Here is a 21,462-nt window from a genome sequence, read left to right as displayed (position 1 = left end):
ATGCACAGTACCTGTGGCCATTAAAGAGAGTTTGGCCCTGCATTGTAGGTTGAGGTAATTCTGGAATTGGCTAACTAATCAAATTAGTAAATGTCTGAGAGAAGGATATGGATTTAGGAAGCAGCAAATGTTAAAGGATTAGTAGAAAGACATCTAGGTTTTTTTTTGGAGAGTAAGATGAAGCCGGTAGAATTGAAAGAAATGTGTGTGGGCATATGGTATTGCTCCAGAATGAAGCAGTGGAATATTCAGCCTGCAGACAGACCTTGAAGAATGAACAAAAAAAATTGTCTTGTTCTCTGTGATATTTTCACATCTTCTTTTGGAAAATGGGCGAGATTTTCAAAAACACAAGATCCTGTGCATACTGCAAATCCAGACTAACATATACAAAATTCTGGAGGAACTCAGCAGATTAGGCTGCACTTATGGAAAAGAATGAACAGTCAATGTTTCAGCCCAAGACCTTTCATTAGGACTGGAAAGGAAGGGGGAAGAAACCAGAATAAGATGATGGGGAAGGTGGTTAGTGAAACCAGGTGAGGGAGGTGCTTGGGTGGAGGAGGCAGTTGATAGCTGGAAAAGGCAAAGGGATGAAGAAGGAATTTGATAGGAGACGGGAATTGTCAATGGGAGAAAGGGAATGAAGACGGGTATCAGTGTGAAATGATAGGCAGATGAGGAGAAGAGAAGTGATAAGAGGGGAACCAGAGTGGGGAATGGAAGAAGAGTTGCTGTAAGTTAGAGAAATTGATATTCATACTAAGTTAGAGAAATTGATATTCAAACCATCAGGTTGAAGGCTACCCAGACGGAATATGAGGCATTGCTCCTCCAGCCTGAAAGTGGCCTCATAGTGACAGTAGAGGAGACCGTGGAAAGACAGGTCAGAATGGCGATTGGAATTAAAGTGGTCCTGCTTGTTGTGCGTGGAGCGAAGGTACTCGACAAAGTAATCCCATAAGCTACATCAGTTGTCACCAATGTAGAAGAGACCACAACTGGAGCACCAGATACAGTAAACAACTCAAACTGATTTGCAGGCAAAGTGTTGCCTCACCTGGAAGGACTGCTTGGGACATTGAATGGCAGTGAGGGAGGTGAATGGGCAGGTGTGGCATTTCTTCCGCTTGCAGAAATAAGTGCCAGGAGGGAGATTAGAGGGGAAGGGTGAATGGACAAGAGAATCATGGTGAGAGTGATTCGTATGGAAAGTAGAGAGCAGGGGGGAGGTCAAGATGTGTTTGATGGGAGGATTATTTTGAAGATGGAAGTTTTGAAGAATGATGTGTGGATATGGAGTTCCTGCGGTGTTAGGTAAGGACAAGAGGAGCTCTACCTCTGTTAAGGCGACGGAAGATGGGGTGAGGCCAGATAACCAGGAATGGAGGAGTTGGCAGGTGAGGGCAACGTCAGTGTTGGAGGAAGGGAAGCCCTTTTCCTTGAAGGCATTCTGGAATCACCATCCTTACCCTAACTGACAGATACAATACTACTGAGATTTCACAGCCTTGGTCTTTGCTGTTGGCCTTCCATGGCCACTGGGCACAAAGGTCTCTTTAGTTATCAACCCAAGTTCATAGCCAATGTTCCCAGTGCAGCCTGGCATTTCTCTCATATATCAACAAGAGTGTGAACCAGTATGACACACCAACTCAACTCTTTTGTAGTGCTGTAAGCTCCCATGATTCTGGATGTGGCCCAAAACTATTAGCATGAAAATATTTTTAAATAAAGCTGGGCCATTTTTCATATGGGTAAAGAAATGTGTTTCTATAGATTCTAGCGTGCAGATTAATTGTAGATTTAGTCAAAACTTTTGGTATTTTTGGTTCTCGGTTCTTATCTATTCCCATATAGACCATAACGCATAGGAGCAGAATTAGGCCATCTGGCCCATCGAGTCTGCTCCGCCATTCAATCATGGCTGATCCTTTTTTCTTGTCCTCCTCAACTCCGGTTCCCAGTCTTCTTCCCGTAACCTTTGATGCCATGTCCAATCAAGAACCTATCAATCTGCCTTAAATACACCCAACAACCTGGCCTCCAAAGCTGCATGTGACAACAAATTCACCACCCTTTGGCTAAAGAAATTTCTCCGCACCTCTGTTTTGAAAGGGCGCTTCCTATCCTGAGGCTGTGCCCTCTTGTCCTAGACTCTCTCACCATGGGAAGCATCCTTTCCACATCTACTCTGTCTAGGCCTTTCAACATTTGAAAGGTTTCAATGGGAACCCCCCCCCCCCCCCCCCATCCTTCTGAATTCCAGCGAGTATAGACCCAGAACCATCAAACATTCTGCATCGGGTCCAACCAAAGATACAATTGTTCATCCTTTGTGGCTTTTTTTTAACGATCACAAGACACTGCTGCTTATTAAAAACATCAAGTACTGCAGGTCTACCTCACTGTTGAGTTGCTGCTCAATAGTGAAGGAGCTAAACTTGGTACAGACCATGTTGCCACCTGCTACACTGTGCAGTCTAACGACTGAAATGAGTGATTGAGTTGGACGATTTTCTTCTGATCCAGAGACCTTGGTGAACATTATTAATGTAGAATACTGGTTCACATGCCACAGGGCTGCCTGTTGCAGCCAGCCAGGGAGAAGACTCGGGCAGAGGTGTGGCAGGTGTGCTGGAGTCCATGCTGGGTTAGGGTGTGGACCCTCGTGTCAGTGCTGCCTTCCAGTGTTCGCTTACTGAAAAACAATCTAGATTGCAATCATGTGCTGCAAGCTGCAAGCTTGTTCTTGCTGACAACAAACATGCACCATCAATCTACAGGACCTGACACTCAGGGTCTTGGACTATATTATGTATTTTTAAAAATGTTTTTGTGTGACTATTTTTATTACCTTCTTACATGTGTTTTGTGCTGTGTCTGTATCTTGGCCCTGGAATAACACTGTTTCGTTTAGTCGTACTCAGGGGTATTCATCTAAGGTTGGATGACAATTACACTTCAACTTGATTTGAGATTGAAATACAGATGCCAAAAATCAGAAGTAAAAATTGACAGTGGTGAAAACACTCGTCAGATCAGGCAAATTTCTGCAGATGTACTGTGGAGAGTATTCTAACTGATTGTATTACCGTCTTTTATGGAGGGGCCAATGCACAGAATCAAAAAAAGCTGCAGAAAGTTGTAAACTCAGCCAACTTCATTATGGACACTAAATTCCTCAGCATTGAGGACACCTTCAAAAGGCAATGCTTCATAGCGGCATTGAGGACCCCCTGCACCCAGGATATGCTCTCTTCTCATTGCTACCATCAAAGAGGAGGTACATACAGGGGCCTGAAGACAAGCAATCAACATTTCAGGAGTAGTTTCTTTCCCTCTGCCGTCTTAATTCTGAATGGTCAATGAACCCGTATGCACTACTTCACTATTGTTTGCACTTGTTTATGTTTTTATATTATTTTACTGTAATGCAATTACTATGTATTCCAATGTACTGCTGCAAGACAATAAATCTCATGACATATGCCAGTGATATTAAACTTAATTCTGAATCTAATATATGGAAAGTGAGACGCCCTGAGTCAAACCTAAAGTATTAACTGCATCTCTTTGCACAAATATTACCTAACCTGCTGAATTTTCCTGCAATTTTCTATACTCGTCTATTTTAGCGTTGTTAAAACATACCTGTAATTTTGTTTCACAATTCAACAGTCACCAATCATGAACAACACGAAAAGTATAGCACGGGTTTATAGCATATTCCCAACTAATTGATCATAACCTTTGTGTCCTCTGCTGGGTGGTGACGCGGACACATCCCAGCAATTAAGTACATGGTAGCAATGGTCATATAATAAGTTGGCTAAGAATCTCTCCAGTCAAAGTTACGTAAAATTTAAGGAATAAATCTGAAATGGAGTTGGTGAAGCAAAATAAATATAACTTCAAGAAGATTAAACTTTTAATTTTCTAGGCAATGACCTGTCTTTCAAATCTCTCCCTTTGTGACCCATTAATCCTGGCTTTGGTACAAATTCACTTTTAACAGACAACTGGGCTTTCACTTCCTCTGCCTTTATTGTCTGCTACAACAAGGGGAAAGTGTGAATACTTATCGTTCAATTTCAGAAAATAATTATTTAAAACACTCAAACAAAAATGCTGTTGTCCTCCTGAGTTCTATTATGAAGTTCATCCAGGTTCTGCCATAGATTATTAAGAGGTGTGGTTAATTTTGAAATCTTTGCAAGGTCACTGTTTATTACTGTTTGATTATTAATTACTTCTGATCCATTGAGTTCTATGTAAATATGGCCCCTCAATAAATTAATTTATTCTTCATACTTTAATGAAGGGATTGTGTTGGTTTTTATTGGGTTCAGATGATCAAATGATAACCAATCAAGCATAGCCTGTGTGGAAACTCCCTTTTTTTCATCATTAAGATATACTTTTATTCCATGGCGTTTAATTTAACAATTAGTTAAGATCATTACTTCAGTTCAAGTTTTTCTTAGGATTAGACACTAGCACAAAACAGGTACAGATGTGCAGGTCTCCAGTTGGACCAACTTCTCTATATTCAGCTGCATTAACTTTATCGAAACCAGCTTTTGGTAGCCAAATACAAATAGCAGCCAAATCTCTTGAGTTTAGCATCGGTGGCAGACAGATTTGTGCTCCTTGATGTTGGAATTTAAATTTTCTTTGTGTAAATGTTGACTTTCTCAGTCAGTAGGGACTTTTATTAAGAAAAGTGGTCAAATATTCACAAATGAGCTGCTTTTGGTTGAGTTGGAATCGATTTCAGACTAATTATATGATGTTTAAAAGAAATGCTGTTATTTTATCTTTCTCCATTGATTTGCATATCAGAACCTCCACAAAATATCCCTTCACCATTGAGGGATCTTCTGAATTTGACTTTAAACTTAAAATAAAAACAGAAAATGCTGGACATGTTCAGCAAGTCAGGCTCTATCTGTGCAAAGAGCCACAGTCAATGTTTCAGACCAGAAATTCTTCATCCAGAAGAGTCACTCATTTTGATTTCAGCTCTGTCTGACTTCCTTGCATATGTGCTTCTCAGGAGTATGGTCCAACAGGTAGCTTTTGGATATTACTTATGCCGTTCTGGAGTCCATGTGTGTCCAAACATTGATGTAGTCACTTTCAAAACTACAACACCATGCAAAATAAAGATTATCCTTGATGCCACTAGCATGAGTTAATTAAGGGAATATGTCTGGTATCCATCTCCCTATCTTGTCTGCAGTGAGATCTGTTAATGGATTGGCTTTTTTCAGATTAGTTACAATCTTATCTGATGGAACAAACTTCAGGTGCTGAGTGACCTATTCAAGCTCCTATTTCTTAACTTGCAATTAACCTCTTTACTTCTCTTCTTTTGTTTCTCAGGGATAAAACCAAGAAGGTAGTGGAGCAGTCCGCGGCTATTGTGTGCCTACGATCTCTTGGGATCTCTGAAGGAAAACTGTGTGAGGGGGAAAACCCACTCAAAAACAAACGAAAAAGAGATGAAGTAGAAGTTGCCAATTGCATAGAAATGACTGACACTTCCTCCCTTGACACCAATAAAAGAAGCAGCCCCTTGCTGATGAAAGTATAACGGACATTCCAGCTGTACTGGATAAGATGGAATTCTCTGAAGTGGAATGGCAATTAAAAAGTTGTTTTATGCATTAATAAAATAACTTGTAAGTTGTACATATATTTATATTTATATACATTAAAGGGTGCGTATTATATAAATATATACATGTTTAACCAGCCAGTGCTCCTGCCTTGATCTTTCTTGTGGTCATTCTCCATGAACTAACTCCACAGTTGCTGAAATGTTATTTTAGTATGGTGGCCACATGCCTCGAAAGCAACGGGGACTCTGGTGTGTTAGAGGAGCTTTTTGCAAGGGCTAAAGTGTTTGTTTTCTTTCCCACTTGATTATGCCTTACACAAATACCTGCATAGTGTTTCCAAACCACTAACCCTGCCAGGGTGCATGGTTTAATTGGCATTGGTTCTGCCTAGACCAGTCATTCAATGGCTTCACTTATGACCTGGAAATATTTATTTAACATTTAATTTTACCATTAGCTGAATTATCAATAACACTTCTTATGTAAATCACTGTGTCCGCTCTCTACAGTATATTTTCTTTATATCTATTTCAGTAACCTCTTCGCTATATTTCTGTATAAATAAAAAGTGAGCCTACCAAAAAAGTATAGAATCAAACCTTTTCCTGAGAGTGTTTTGCATATTTCTGTTCTAGCAATATCCCAGTGTGTCAAATCCCAGGTATATTTTATTTGGCTTTTCCATCTCATTGATTTTTTTCACTTCTAATTCTACCTTTTCTTCACTTTGTTTATATTTTTTTAATATATTTTTATTTGTTTTTTCTTCCTTTGACACACATATGCTCTCATCTTCCTTCTCTCTTGTAAAACCTAGTATATACATCTCTATAAAACCACTGTGCATTTTGAATAATTCCATTAATCTCATGGCATGGATTTGCCACATTTAATTCAGACTCCCATCTGCAGTGAGAGAGTTACTTCATCCAGTTGTTTATTTATTATTTAGGTACTTGCTATAAATTGAACAAAGTGCATTTGTTCAGTTCGTAGCAAATGTGCGATGCCCTGTTGGAATTTCAGCAGTTGGTGTCCGTAAATGAACTGGAGGTCCTTTTTGTAGTTTTTTTAAAGTGGGACTCCAGTGCTGTCTGTGAGCCAATGCTGAAACTAGAGGTCAGCTTCTAAGTTTTAAGTTTAGAACTTAACAGGGCATTTGGTATAAGAATAACAGTAAAGTTACTGTGTCCTCTCCTTCACTGAGGTAGTACATTTCATGTGGAATCCATGAGCTTATTATCTACCCCTGAAGGAACTGTGGCTCAGTGATATTGTCAGAATAGGTCTCCAACTGTAAAACCTGTGAGCCGGAGCTCCCCACCATCATCTCAGGAGTTCTGAATTTGGAATTGGGGGAGAAAACCAGCTTTTCATATTTAAGGTTTGCTGCGAGCATCGTATCTGTAAACCGGCTGGTTTGTGAGTGCTTTTGAGTTTGTGCTCACGTTGAAGGGTCAATTCCAACAGCTGAACTCAGCAGAAATCGGATGAATACAGCTTCACTTTAGGTTCAGCAGTCCAGTACCTTGACAAATATTATAATTTTCCCATACACTTGAGTGACTGAAGAAATCTGTACTACAAGCTCATTTTGGATGCAGAGATACCAAAGAAACACTGTGCCAATCTTTCAAACCCCACAAAGATACTGCTAGCCATTACCTCAACCTCTCCCAACTCAAGCCCTAAGTTGCAAACTCATCTCATGACCCTGAACCTCCATTCTTATACAAATGGAGAAGAAGGATGCTTGCATGAGAATGCTGTTCTTGGACTACAGTTCAGCATTCAACACTATAATTCCCTACAGGCTCGACAAGAAGTTCAGAGACCTTGGTTTTCACCCTGCCTTGTGCAGCTGGATCTGGACTTCCTGTCAGATCACTGGCAGGTGGTAAGAGTGGGATCCCTCACCTCCACCCCTCTGACCGTTAACACGGGAGCTGTGTAATAAGCCCCCTCCTTTACTCCCTGTTTGCCCATGACCCACAGTTCCAATCTGCTAATTAAGTTTGCTGACAACACTACACTGATCGGCCTAATCTCAAATAATAATGAGACAGCCTACAGAGAGAAAATCATCACCCTGACACAGTGGTGTCAAGAAAACAACTCCCTCAATGTCACAAAAACAAAGGAGCTGGTTGTGGACTACAGGAGGAATGGAGACAGGCTAGACCCTGTTGACATCAACGGATCTGGGGCTGAGAGGGTGAACAGCTTTAAGTTCCTCGGCATCCACATCATCGAGGACCTCACGTGGTCTGTACACACTGGCTGTGTGGTGAAAAAGGCACTACAGCACCTCTTTCACATTAGACAGTTGATGAAGTTTAGTGTAGGCCCCCAAATCCTAAGAACTTTCTATAGGGAGAAAATTGAGAGCATCCTGACTGGCTGCATCACTGCCTGGTATGGGAACTGTACTTCCCTCAATCACAGGACTCTGCAGAGAGTGGTGCAGAAAGCCCAGCGCATCTGTGGATGTGAACTCCCCACTATTCAGAATATTTACAAAGACAGGTGTGTCAAAAGGGCCCGAAGGATCATTGGGGTCCCGGGACACCACAACCACAAACTGTTCCAGCTGCTATCATCTGGGAAATGGTGCCACAACTGTATCTCTATGTTATATTGACTATCCTGTTGTACATACATAAGTTCTTACTTAAGTAAGAAAGTAAATTCAATTCAACCTGCAAGCTAACTTGAATGACCAATGTAATATTCATATAAATCAAATCAAAGCTGACAAAGTTCAGAATTTAAATCGCGTTAATTAAGTGAAGCCCCATTACTTGTTTCTTGGTCTGAACCTTGTTAATGCTATTTCCATCAGGAATTTGTCTGTTTTGAGAACTTTCTGTTGTGAACTCGGTCTTTTAATCATAATGTTTTCACAGCAATATCAGGGGCAATCCATAGTCTTGTTCTGCAGCAAACTGTCAGTCGTACTTTGCACAGGCCGTAAAGGCTTCTAAGGAGCCTGCGAAAATCCTCAGAGCACATGATCATCTCCACTTGCAGGCGCCAATCATTAACACCAATATGAGCCTAACCCATAAAGAACACCTGTAGATCACTAGGAACCCCTTATCAAGAATATAGGCATAGAGGACAAGAAGATGCAGAAAGCAGTCTGAGGCTGTATACACGGCCAGGATCTGGTGGAGCTGATTGGAGCAAAAGATTAAGCCTGTTCTTGGGAGTCGCCCTCAGGCAGAAAGGGGCATACAGTGATAGAGGTGATGGAGATAGGACCAAACTTAAACAATCAGATTAATTGGGGAAAGAGATGTTGTGCACGTGTAATATGCATCGTGCAAATTCACCTCAAAGTCGTCCAAACCAAACAAGGTTCTAGGTTACCTGCAGCATCACATCATGGTCCTCACAATTTCACCTTCCACTGTGTGCCCAGTAATGGAGTTGCCTTGTCATGAATCTCTCAGATCTGGGCTGTGCAGTGCATTGTGTTAAAATGAATGCCCTGTTTTAAAGGTGCGTCTTTACACTACACAGATCTTAAGATTTTCATATTTTTTTAAATGTTGCATGAGACGTTACTACCTGTTTACAAAAGCTAATCTTGATAAAAGATGATATGTTTATAATCTAAAACCTTATACATTTTATGGTTGTCAGTATTATGTTTATTTTTATATATTACAAAATCTACTTGGATTTTAAAAGTGAATGTTTAGCGAAACCAGGAAGAATGTGCTGGCTTTATTAAATGTTGAAAAGTGATTCAACTTTCCTTTTTATTTAGGGTGCACTTTCACCTCTGCACTCCTTTAAAAGATCTTTAAGGTTGCCTGGCTACTTCGATTCTCAGATTTTGTTTTTGTTGGCCCTCTTAAACCTAAGAAATTACTTTCTAATGGTCTTACAAGAGCCACTTAATATTTGTACTTTATCCATTAGCTCCATGTTCCTTCCAAAATGCTAATAAAATTGGAACATTTATTTGACATTATAGTCTTGTCAATAAAATTGTAATCCCATGGTTTGAAAGGGAGCACGGATACAAACTTTTTGAAGATGGTGGGCCATGTTAACAAAACAGTTCATTTAACAGAATATATCTTTGCCTTTAGAAGTTAAATTGCACAAACTGCAGGAAGTACATATATCACCCTAAAACATTAGTATGATTCCAGATAGTGATGCTTCTAATTCTAGCAAATACATGACAATTTTGAATAGGTATTGAAGAGGTTTTTCAACAGTATCCCACAGATGAACGTTTGTGCATCTGGACTGGAGAAGGTGACTTTGGTGTCCTTTAAGATGGACAACAGGAGGTTCTGTGACCGCAGAAGAAATGGTAGGATGTGTGTTGCCACTCAAGTGCTAGTGTCAAGGATGGAGCTGACTGGTTGCAGAAAATTCTCAAGAGTGAGGGTGAACTGCCAGCAGTTGTACAAATGATACAGTGCCTCCTCCACTGTTAGGGATAAGGCCACAATTAGGTTAGAGGAACAACATCTTATATTCTTTTTGTGCAACCTCCAACCTGATGGCATGAACATCGATTTCTCAAGCTTCCAGTAATGCCCCCTCCACACCCTCCTTCATCATTTCCCATCCCCTTGTCCCTCTCTCACGTTCTCCTTGCCTGCACATCGCCACCCTCTGGTGCTCCTCCCCCCTCCCCACTTTATCTTCCTTCCATAGCTTTCTGACTTCTTCACCAATCAACTTCCTAGCTCTTTGCTTCATCTTTGATAAGTGATCTTGCAGTAAAGGAGCCATTAGGAGGTAGTGATCATAATAGGATAAGGTTTTATCAGCAATTTGAGAAGGATAAGGGCAGCTTGGAGGTGTCACTGTTGCAGTTGAACAGAGGAAACTATGGAGCCATGAGGGAGGAGCTGGCCAAAGTTAACTGGACGGGTATCCTAGCAGAAAAGACAGTGGAACAGCAATGGCAGGTATTCTTGGGAATAATGCACAAGGTGCAAAATCAGTTCATCCCCCAAAGAAGGAAGGATTCAAAGGGGGGAAAGGGGCCACAGTGGTTGACAAAGGAAGTCAGAGATTGCATAGCATTAAAAAAAAGGAAGTATGACAGAGCTAAGGTGAGTGGGAGGACAGATGATTGGGAAGTTTTTAAGGAACAACAGAACTTAACTAAAAAGACAGTACGGGGAGAAAAAAATGAGGTACAAACGCAAGCTAGCCAGGAATATAAAGGAGAATAGCAAAAGCTTTTTTAGGTATGTGAAGAGAAAGAAGATAGTTAGGAACAATGTTGGGCCCTTGAAGAATGAATTGGGTGAAATTGTTATGGGAAACAGAGAAATGGCAGAAGAATTTAATGAGTACTTTAGATCTGTTTTCACTAAGGAAGACACATGCAATCTCCCAGATGTATGGATGGGCCAAGGACATAGGGTAACAGAGGAAATGAAACAGATTGACATTAGGAAGGAAACGGTGATGAGAAGACTGATGGGACTGAAGGCTGACAAATCCCCAGGTCCAGATGGTCTGCATCCTAGGGTACTAAAGGAGGTGGCCCTGGAAACTGCGGATGCATTGGTAATCATTTTCCAATGTTCCTTAGATTCAGGATCAGTTCCTGAGGATTGGAGAATGGTTAATGTTATCCCACTTTTTAAGAAAGGAGGGAGGGAGAAAACAGAGAACTATCGACCTGTCAGCCTGACATCGGTGGTGGGGAAGTTGCTAGAATCCATTATTAAGGATGAAATAGTGGCATATCTAGATAGCAGTGATAGAATTGGGCTGAGCCAGCATGGATTTACCAAGGGTAAATCATGCTTGACTAATCTGTTGGAGTTTTTCGAGGATGTAACCAGGAAGTTAGACAGGGGAGATCCAGTGGATGTAGTGTACCTCGATTTTCAGAAGGCATTTGATAAGGTCCCACATAGGAGATTGGTGGGTAAAATCAAAGCTCAGGGCATCGGGGGGAAGACATTGACATGGATAGAAAACTTGTTGGCAGATAGAAAGCAAAGGGTAGCGGTGAATGGGTGTTTCTCGGAATGGCAGGTGGTGACTAGTGGGGTGCCACAGGGCTCAGTATTGGGACCACAGCTGTTTACAATTTACATCAACGATTTGGATGAAGGCATTGAGAATAACATCAGCAAATTTGCTGATGATACTAAGCTGGGTGGCCGTGTGACATGTGATGAGGATGTTAGGAGAATTCAGGGTGACTTGGATAGGTTGGGTGAATGAGCAGATACTTGGCAGATGGCGTTTAATGTGAATAAGTGTGAGGTTATCCACTTTGGGAGTAAAAACAGGAAGGCAGATTATTATCTGAACAGTGTAGAGTTAGGTAAGGCAGAAATACAAAGAGATCAAGGAGTCCTTGTTCATTAGTCACTGAAGGTGAATGAGCAAGTGCAGCAGGCAGTGAAGAAGGCTAATGGAATGTTGGCCTTTATTACAAAGGCAAGAGCAAGGAAATCCTCCTGCATTTGTACAGAGCCCTGGTGAGACCACACCTGGAGTATTGTGTACAGTTTTGGTCTCCAGGGTTAAGGGAGGATATCCTGGCTGTAGAGGAAGTGCAGCGTAGATTCACGAGGTTAATTCCTGGGATGTCAGGACTGTCTTACGCAGAGACGTTAGAGAGACTGGGCTTGTACACACTGGAATTAAGGAGATTGAGAGGGGATCTGATTGAAACATATAAGATTATTAAGTGATTGGACAAGATAGAGGCAGGAAATATGTTCCAGATGCTGGGAGAGTCCAGTACCAGAGGGCATGGTTTGAGAATAAGGGGTAGGTTATTTAGGACAGATTTAAGGAAAAACTTCTTCTCCCAGAGAGTAGTGGGTGTCTGGAATGCACTGCCTTGGAAGGTAGTGGAGGCCAATTCTCTGGATGCTTTCAAAAAGGAGCTAGATAGGTATCTTATGGATAGGGGAATCAAGGGATATGGGGACAAGGCAGGAACCAGGTATTGATAGTAGTTGATCAGCCATGATCTCAAAATGGCGGTGCAGGCTCGAAGGGCCGAAAGGTCTACTTCTGCACCTATTGTCTATTGTCTCTCCCCCTCCAAGTTTCTCTCCCACCCCCCCACCTTTCTAACTTGCTCCTCAGCTTTTTTTCTGCAGTCCTGCCGAAGAGTCTGAAACAGCGACTGTACTTTTCTCCATAGATACTGCCCGGCCTGCTGAGCCCCTCCAGCATTTTGGGTGTGTTGCTCGGATTTCCAGCATCTGCAGATTTTACTCTTGTTTCAGGTAGAACAAACCGTGAGGGTCTTGAGAATGAATGTAGGGAGTTGGGTAAGAAGTTAGGAAGCAGGATCTTGGGTAATGGTTTCTGAATTGCTCCCAGTGCCATATGCTAGTGAAGTCAGAAATGGAATGATAGGCCAGGTTAATTCTGGGGTGCAAGCAACCTGTATAAGGTGGACAAGTTACACTTGAAACAGAGTGAGATCAATATCTTTGCAGGGAAATTTGCTAGTTCTGCTTCAGAGGGTTAGGGACTTTAGAGTAGGAGCAAGTCATGGGATAAGGCAATATCCAGTGAGAGCGAGTCTCGTAATCAGGATAACCAGGGGCACAGTAAAGTCGGGAAAAGGAATATCCACTTAAACTACATTTATTTCAGTGCAGGTAAGGTGGATGAATTCAGGCCATGGATTTGGCTCTGATGACTGAGATGAGATGTGAAAGGGATAGCAGAACCATAGCTGAGAGAAGGACAAGACCAGGGCAGCTCAATATTCCAGGGTACAGATCCTATGAATGTGACAGTATAGGGAGGTGAGGAAAGCGTGTTGCCTTGTTTTTATATGAGGACCTATGAAATACAACCAGCATGAAATACAATGCGTAGTTTCTCCTCCAGCTACATGCTGTACAAAGGCATTTAGGAAAGAATTATCAATGTTGGTGATTGGACAGTCTACACTTAAGTCACCAAGTGTTCTCTATCACTGGGTAGAATGGTTTCTTGTATTTACATAAATCCCATCTGTGGTCACCCATGTTGTATCACAGACATTTGCCGTGATCTTCATTCTGTGAAATTTTCAATCAAGGCTAACTTACCAAAAAATTAGATAAGACTGTATCAATTGAATTGTTTGACAGCTTTTCAGCGAGGACGGTGAAAATCTTCACCCCTTCATCCTGGGCTCACTTTGTACGCTCAAACACTTGAAACTACATTGTCTATAAGCATCTGAGACAGAGGGGAGGGGTGAGAATATGGGGTAGTAAATTTCCGTAGCTCTATCCCATCAGGAGTAAGGTCCATGCATAAGTAATACTTTCAACTCCATTTAATCCAAGGAAATAAAACTGATGGCTACCCACCATTCACTTTCCACAAATGCATCAGGACTTTTCCATTTTGAACTTCACAGGGTCGTATATTTATGGAATTCGTTGCCAAATGCAGCTGTGGAGGCCCCATCATTGAGGGTGTTTAAGGAGGGGATTGATAGGTATCTAATTAGTCAAGGTATCTAGGAATATGGAGGAAAATCCAGAAATTGGAACTAGATGGGAGAATAGTTTAGCTCATGGTGGAGTGGCGGAGCAGACTCGATGGGCCGAATGTCCTACTTCTGCTCCTTTGCCTTGTGATCTTGTGATGGGAGAAGCACTGACAGAGTCAAAGATGCAGAATGAATTCTGTGTGAGAGAGCTTTAATGTCTAGTCCTGAACATAATTGCTAGATGAGCCTCTAATACATGCAGCAGAGACAAACACAAGGCAACTATTTATTTAACCTTAAGGAACTATAATGCAATCTTTGTAAAAACTGAGTTCAGTTTCTGTTGTATAAAGTGTTACTGTGATCATGCTAAAATGCCACACTGAGAATCATTGAGACACGGTGTATTGGAATTGGTTTATTATTGTCCCAAAGTGCGGTACAGTGAAAAACTTGTCTTGCATATTGTTGATATAGATTAAATCCTTACACAGTGCGTTGAGGTAGAACATAATAAAACAATAAGAATGCAGAATAAAGTAACAGCTACAGGGGAAGTGTTAACAATAAGGTGCAAGATCATACCAAGCTAAATTGAGAGGTCAAGAGTGCATCCTGTCTTACTAGGGTACCATTTAATAGACTGGTACCAGTGGGGTAAAACCTGTCCTGAAGCCTGGTGGGACATGCTTTCAAGCTTCTGTATCTTCTGTCCATTAGAAGAAGTGAGAAGAAAGTGTCTCAGGTGGGTGGAGTCAGGACTGAAAGAAGCTGCAGAGGGTTGTAAATCGAGCCAGCTCCATGTTGGGCACTAGCCTACAAATTACCGACGACATCTTTAGGGAGCGGTGCCTCAAAAAGGCAGTGTCCAGTATTAAGGACCTCCAGCACCCAGGACATGCCCTTTTCTCACTGTTACCATCAGGGAGGAGGAACTGAAGCCTGAAGGCACACACTCAGTGATTCAGGAACAGCTTTCTCCCCTCTATCATCAGATTCATAAATGGACATTGAATCCTTGGACACTATTAATATATATTATTTCTGATTTTGCATGATTTTTAATTTATCAATATACATAAACTGTAACTGATATTTATTATTACTATTTTATTTTGTTTTTTCTATAATTATGTATTGCATTGAACTGCTGCTGCTAAGTTACAAATTTCACAACACATGCCAATAAACCTGATTCGGATTGTGCTAGCTGCTGTACAGATAAAGCTAGAAGTGTTCGAGTCCATGGAGGGGGGATTGGTTGCTGTGATGAATCGTCAACAAAATAGCCGTGGAAACAAAACGTACAAAACTAAAACCCAGCCATTTCCTCCACTTCACTGGATAGCATCCCAGGCTCAGTGGGATGTAGCAGGCCAGGGGCTGATTGCCTTGGAGACAGGAACCAACCCTAATTAAGCTACAATGTACACATTCTAGCATATTTACCAAAACCAGAAGATTATTTTTTCATTCTCACAAACCAAAATCAAAATATAATCTAAACCATTTACACCCTGTCAACAATGGCAATGGACAGCCAGGTAACTGAGGAGTGTAGCGAAGTGCTACACACAGCGCTGAAATAACGACACGCAGTCAGTAAGTCGTTTCAAGACAAGTTTATTCAAACTTCGCGGCGCTGCCATTTAAATCCCTAGCGCCCGCCCTCTCCGGGCGGAAATGACGTCAGAGGTGCTTTACCAAAGTCTCCCCCTGCGCGCTGGCTATTTGTGAGCCGGTTCGCCTGCGCAGAAAGTGGGTCACCACATAACTCCCCCCCAGAACTGGCGATACACCCCCCCCCCCCAATGTCCACAGTCTGGATCAGCCTCTGTTTGGGAGGTTTGCCTCTGCCCTGCGGTGCCTGAACCTCGACTGGCTGCGCCATGTCCACATGGGCTGGTTTGAGTCGGTCCACCGTGAAAACCTCCTCTTTTCCCCCAATGTCCAGAACGTACGTGGACCCGTTGTTGTTGATCACCTTGAACGGCCCCTCGTATGGCCACTGTAGCGGTGCCCGGTGTCCACCCCTTCGTACAAATACAGTCCTGCAGGTCTTTGGGTACATGGGTCGGGGTCCGTCCATGCTGTGAAGTCGGCACGGGGGCCAGGTTGCCGAGCCTTTCGCGTAGTCTGTCCAGGACTGCTGCGGGTTCTTCCTCTTGCCCCCTTGGGGCTGGTATGAACTCTCCCGGGATGGCCAGGGGTGTGCTGTAAACCAACTTGGCCGACGAGGCGTGCAGATCCTCTTTGGGCGCTGTGTGAATTCCAAGCAGGACCCAGGGAAGCTCGTCCACCCAGTTAGGTCCTCTCAGGCGGGCCATGAGAGCCGACTTCAAGTGACGGTGGAAGCGCTCCACTAGTCCGTTCAACTGTGGGTGGTAGGCAGTAGTGTGATGTAGCTGCGTTCCCAACTGGCTGGCCACAGCTGACCACTGGCTGGAGGTGAACTGGGCACCTCTGTCGGAGGTAATGTGGGCCGGTACCCCGAAGCGTGCTACCCAGGTTGCAATCAGTGCTCGGGCGCAGGAATCGGCAGATGTGTCGGTGAGCGGGACCGCCTCTGGCCACCTCGTGAACCGGCCTACCATAGTTAGGAGGTACCGCGCTCCTCGGGACACTGGTAGGGGGCCCACGATATCCACATGAATATGGTTGAACCTCCAGTGGGTGGGTTCGAACTGCTGCGGCGGGGCTTTAGTGTGCCGCTGCACCTTGGCTGTTTGGCACTGTGCACACGTTCTGGCCAATTCACTGACCTACTTGCGAAGTCCGTGCCACGCGAACTTGCTGGAGACCAGACAGATGGTTGTCCTGATAGATGGGTGCACCAAACCGTGTATGGAGTCGAAAACCCGCCGCCTCCAGGTTGCCGGGATGATGGGGCGAGGTTGGCCGGTAGCCACGTCGCACAGGAGGGTCCTATCACCTGGGCCTACGAGAAAGTCCTGCAGCTGCAAACCCGAGACTGCGGTCCTGTAGCTGGGCATCTCGTCGTTTGCCTGCTGCGCCTCCGCCAGTGCTGCATTGTCCACCCCCAGGGACAGGGCCTGGACAGCTGGTCTGGAGAGTGCGTCCGCCACGACGTTGTCCTTTCCCGAGACATGCTGGATGTCCGTCGTGTACTCAGGGATGTAGGACAGATGTCGCTGCTGGTGAGCCGACCAGGGATCAGACACCTTTGTGAACGCGAAAGTCAACGGTTTGTGGTCCATGAACGCGGTGAATGGCCTGCCTTCTAAGAAGTACCTGAAATGCCGGATTGCCAGATACAGTGACAACAGCTCCCGGTCGAAAGCACTGTACTTGAGTTCGGGTGGTCGTAGGTGCTTGCTGAAGAACGCCAGGGATTGCCAACACCCCACTGACTGCTGTGTCGGATGCGTCCACCGTGAGTGCGGTCGGAACGTCCATTCTGGGGTGCACCAGCATTGCGGCATCTGCCAAGGCTTCCTTGGCTTTAATGAAAGCGGCCACGGCCTCCTCGTCCCAAGTAATGTCCTTGCCTTTACCCGACATCAGGGTGTACAAAGGGCACATGATACGGGCTGCTGAGGGGAGGAAACGGTGGTAGAAGTTCACCACACCAACAAACTCCTGCAGGCCTTTGACCATGTTGGGCCGGGCAAAGTGGCGGATCGCGTCTACCTTGGCAGGCAGAGGTGTTGCCCCGTCATTGGTAATCCTGTGGCCCAGGAAGTCAATGGTATCAAGACCGATCTGGCATTTGGCGGGTTGATTGTGAGGCCGAAATCACTCAGGCGGGAGTAGAGCTGGCGGAGGTGGGACAGATGCTCCTGGCGACTACTGCTGGCTATAAGGATGTCGTCCAAATAGATGAAAGCAAAGTCCAGGTCGCGTCCCACCGCATCCATTAGCCGCTGGAACGTCTATGCGGCATTCTTCAGGCCGAACAGCATTCGGAGGAACTCGAACAGGCCGAACGGGGTGATAAGTGCTGTTTTGGGGATTTGATGGTATCCCCGAACGAGGTCTACTTTGGAAAATATTCTTGCCCCGTGCAGGTTTGCTGCAAAGTCCTATATGTGCGGCACGGGGTAGCGGTCTGGAGTTGTAGCCTCGTTCAGTCTGCGGTAGTCGCCGCATGGTCTCCAACCCCCAGCTGCTTTGGGCACCATGTGCAGGGGGGTGGTCCATGGGCTGTCAGACCTCAGTACGATCCCCAATTCCTCCATCCTCTTGAACTCCTCCTTTGCCAGGCAGAGCTTTTCCGGGGGGAGCCTTCGTGCACGGGCGTGGAGGGGTGGTCCCTGGGTTGGAATGTGGTGCTGTACCCCGTGTCTGGGCATGGCCGCCGTGAACTGCGGTGCCAGAATCGATGGAAAGTCCGCCAGGATTCTGGTGAATTCATTGTCTGACAGCATGATGGAGACCAGGTGTGGGGCCGGCAACATGGCTTCACCCAGGGAGAATGTCTGGGAAGCCTCGGCATGTACCAGTCTTTTCCCTTGCAAGTCGACCAGCAGGCTGTGAGCTTGCAAGAAGTCCGCCCCCAGGAGTGGTTGGGCCACGGTGGCCAGTGTGAAGCCCCACGTGAACCGGCTGGGGGCGAACTGCAGCTGCACTGTGCGGGTGCCATAGGTCCGTATCGTGCTGCTGTTTGCGGCCCTCAGGGTGGGTCCTGGCTTCTTGTTGCAGGTGTCGTACCCCGTCGGGGGCAAGACGCTGATTTCTGCTCCGATGTTGACCAAGAAGCGGCGTCCCGACTGTTTGTCCCAGGCGTACAAGAGGCTGTCCTGGTGGCTAGCTGCCATAGTCATTAGCGGCAGCTGGCCCTTGCAGGGTGGGCGACAACGGCGGGCTTCTGTGCCCCACCACAGGTGGTAGAAACACCACTGTTCACTGTCCTCCTCACTCCTGCCTCTGTGTTGTGTGCGCCCCCCTGCCGGGCCTGGTCTGGTCTGCAGGTGGGCGCGTGGCCTGGTAATCTGACCGACGGACGCCATGCTCTCCCTCTTGGCTTTCCACAGCACGTCTCCCCAGGCAGCCACCTTCCGGGGGTCGCTGAAATCTGCGTCGGCCAGCAGCAGATGTATGTCCTCGGGCAGTTGCTTTAGGAACGCTTGCTCGAACATGAGGCAGGGCTTGTGTCTGTCAGCCAGGGCCAGCATCTCGTTCATCAATGCTGACGGCAGTCTGTCTCCCAAACCATCCAGGTAAAGCAGGCAGGCACCTCGCTCATGCCGTGAGAGGCCAAAGGTCCCAATGAGCAGCGCCTTGAATGCTTCATATTTGCCTTCTTCCGGGGGCAACTGTTTGAAATCCGCAACCTGGGCGGCCATCTCCTGGTCAAGGACACTCACCACGTGGTAGTAATGTGTGGAATCAGAGGATATCTGCCGAATCTGGAACTGGGCTTCTGCTTTGCTAAACCGCACGCGTGGTCGCAGCGTCCAGAAAGTCGGCAGTTGTAGTGAAACTGCGTGAACAGATGAAGAGTTGGTCATCTTTGGTCCAAATCCCGTTTGGACCGTCGGGGTCACCAATGTAGCGAAGTGCTACACACAGCGCTGAAATAATGACACGCAGTCGGTAAGTCGTTTTGAGACTAGTTTATTCAAACTTCGCAGCGCTGGCATTTAATCCCTAGCACCCGCCCTCTCCGGGCGGAAATGATGTCAGAGGTGCATTACCAAAGTCTCCCCCCGTGCGCTGGCTATTTGTGAGCCGTTTCGCCTGTGCAGAAAGTGGGTCGCCACAGGAGAAGGAATCTCCATGAGTATTGTCATCTGTAACTATTGGTGGAGTCCAAACTGTGTGGAGAGCCCGAGTGCTATTGAAACATGCCTTTTAGCTTGTGGAGTCCATCAAGCACCCACCTATATACGAGAAAGCAACAAAAGACAAAGGGATAGTCATGTTCTTTATAGCAGACTCCACCTAAATAGTTTTGTCCAATGTTAACAAAGATCGTGCCTACTGCCACGGGAAAATTGGAGGACCCAGACACATCAGGTGTGTGTTGAAGTTGCGTGCGTGAGCTAACCAAGTTGATTCATTCAAAAGCAACGCTAGCATTATCCAAACAATTTATAGGTTTGTCTGATTAGGTTAGCCAGTTAAATCCTGGAAAAAATGTTGTTGCTTTTGTTAACTCGACATCAACTTCTAATTGTCAGTAATGTGACAGGAGGCAGAACCAAGCCACACCTAACATGTCAATAACCTAATCACAATGGCCTCAATTCTCTTTCTGCCAGAATGTGTTTGGGTCTCGATATCAACACGGTCCTAAAGCAGACACGGCATGAGGTGAATCTCAGAGCCATGGTTGTGGCCAAGACAACTTTTACTAGGTTTGATCTATGAGCTGAGGCATCCATTAGTCTCGCGAGACCATGGATCTGCACCTGGAAAGTCTTCCGTCGAAAGCAACTCCTGGCGCCTTGCTCTACACCAATCAAGTGCAGGCTTATAACTGGTAGACTGCTGATTTACGTGTTGTGCCATCGCGGTGAGGCAACACTGGAGTGACCTCTGCAGGGCACAGGCCTGGACAAGGTTGTACAGAAGACCGGCAGTTGCCCAAGCAGCAAGTCTCCCTCTTCATGCCACCGATGTTGTCCAGGGTAAGGGAAAGGGCCGATACAGCTGGGCACCGGTGTCATCACAGGAGTTGCCAGAACGAGGTTGAAGACAATGTCGGACTGCTTTAGGGACTCCAGGTCTGGATTTGTCCTCAGGGTTTACTCCCGAAGCCTTTCCCGTGAGTGGGTATGGCCGCAAGGCAACAGAGGTTTGAAATCAGAGTTTTCCCTCTCTTAGCTGGACTGCCTTCCCAGGCTGACGAGCTCCACCTACCTGAAGCACTGGTTTTAAGGCTCCAGGACCCGCCTTCGCTCGTCCTCCTGTCAGTAGAAACAGTTCTGCCAGGCTTAGAGGCTAAGCCACACGAGAAGGCCAGGAGTTGGACTTGGTTGTCAGGGGTTATTTGAGGCGCATGCCGTGAGGAGCACTTTTAGGTAGAGGGAGCTTGTCCCCACTACCACTCCTTGGCTTGACAACCTTGGATCTATAATCTACATCAAAAGCACATCCATGATCACAGATTTCATTGTATCACTAAAATAATGGATAAATATATCCATTGGCTTAAAAACAATTTCAATAAGATTAAATGTGAAGATCTGCAACTTTAATATTGAAGAATCCTACAATTTATCTTGTAGTGTTTCTCTGTATTTCTGATTAGTCTTCACTGTCTTTATCTCTGCTTAATAAACCTGCTTAATAAAAGATTACACTTTTTGAAAACACTCGTGGCCCTTATTCATTAGATTCTGAAAATGAAAATGATTTTTCCAATTAAAAATTGGAATTCCAGGTAGAATTAAGTTGAAGAGTATTAAGCATTTAAAC

At 44.9% G+C, this 21,462-nt stretch overlaps 1 protein-coding gene across 5 annotated transcripts in view; it reads left to right on the top strand.

Moving 5' to 3' along the window:
- dus2 (dihydrouridine synthase 2) overlaps nt 1-9,604 on the top strand; it is a 123,689-nt gene extending 114,085 nt beyond the window's left edge. For all 5 annotated transcript variants that reach the window (XM_059992803.1, XM_059992804.1, XM_059992802.1 and 2 more), the window contains one exon: nt 5,389-9,604. In XM_059992803.1, coding sequence (XP_059848786.1) covers nt 5,389-5,599 — 211 coding nt within the window. In that variant the 3' untranslated portion in view covers nt 5,600-9,604. The remainder of the gene's footprint in view (nt 1-5,388) is intronic.
- The last annotated feature ends 11,858 nt before the right edge of the window (nt 9,605-21,462 follow it).

The sequence above is a fragment of the Hypanus sabinus genome, chromosome 17 (assembly GCF_030144855.1).
Source record: "Hypanus sabinus isolate sHypSab1 chromosome 17, sHypSab1.hap1, whole genome shotgun sequence".
In the NCBI taxonomy this organism is placed as follows: domain Eukaryota; kingdom Metazoa; phylum Chordata; class Chondrichthyes; order Myliobatiformes; family Dasyatidae; genus Hypanus; species Hypanus sabinus.
Note: the sequence above shows the minus strand (reverse complement) of the source record. Positions and strands in the feature narration are given on the sequence as shown.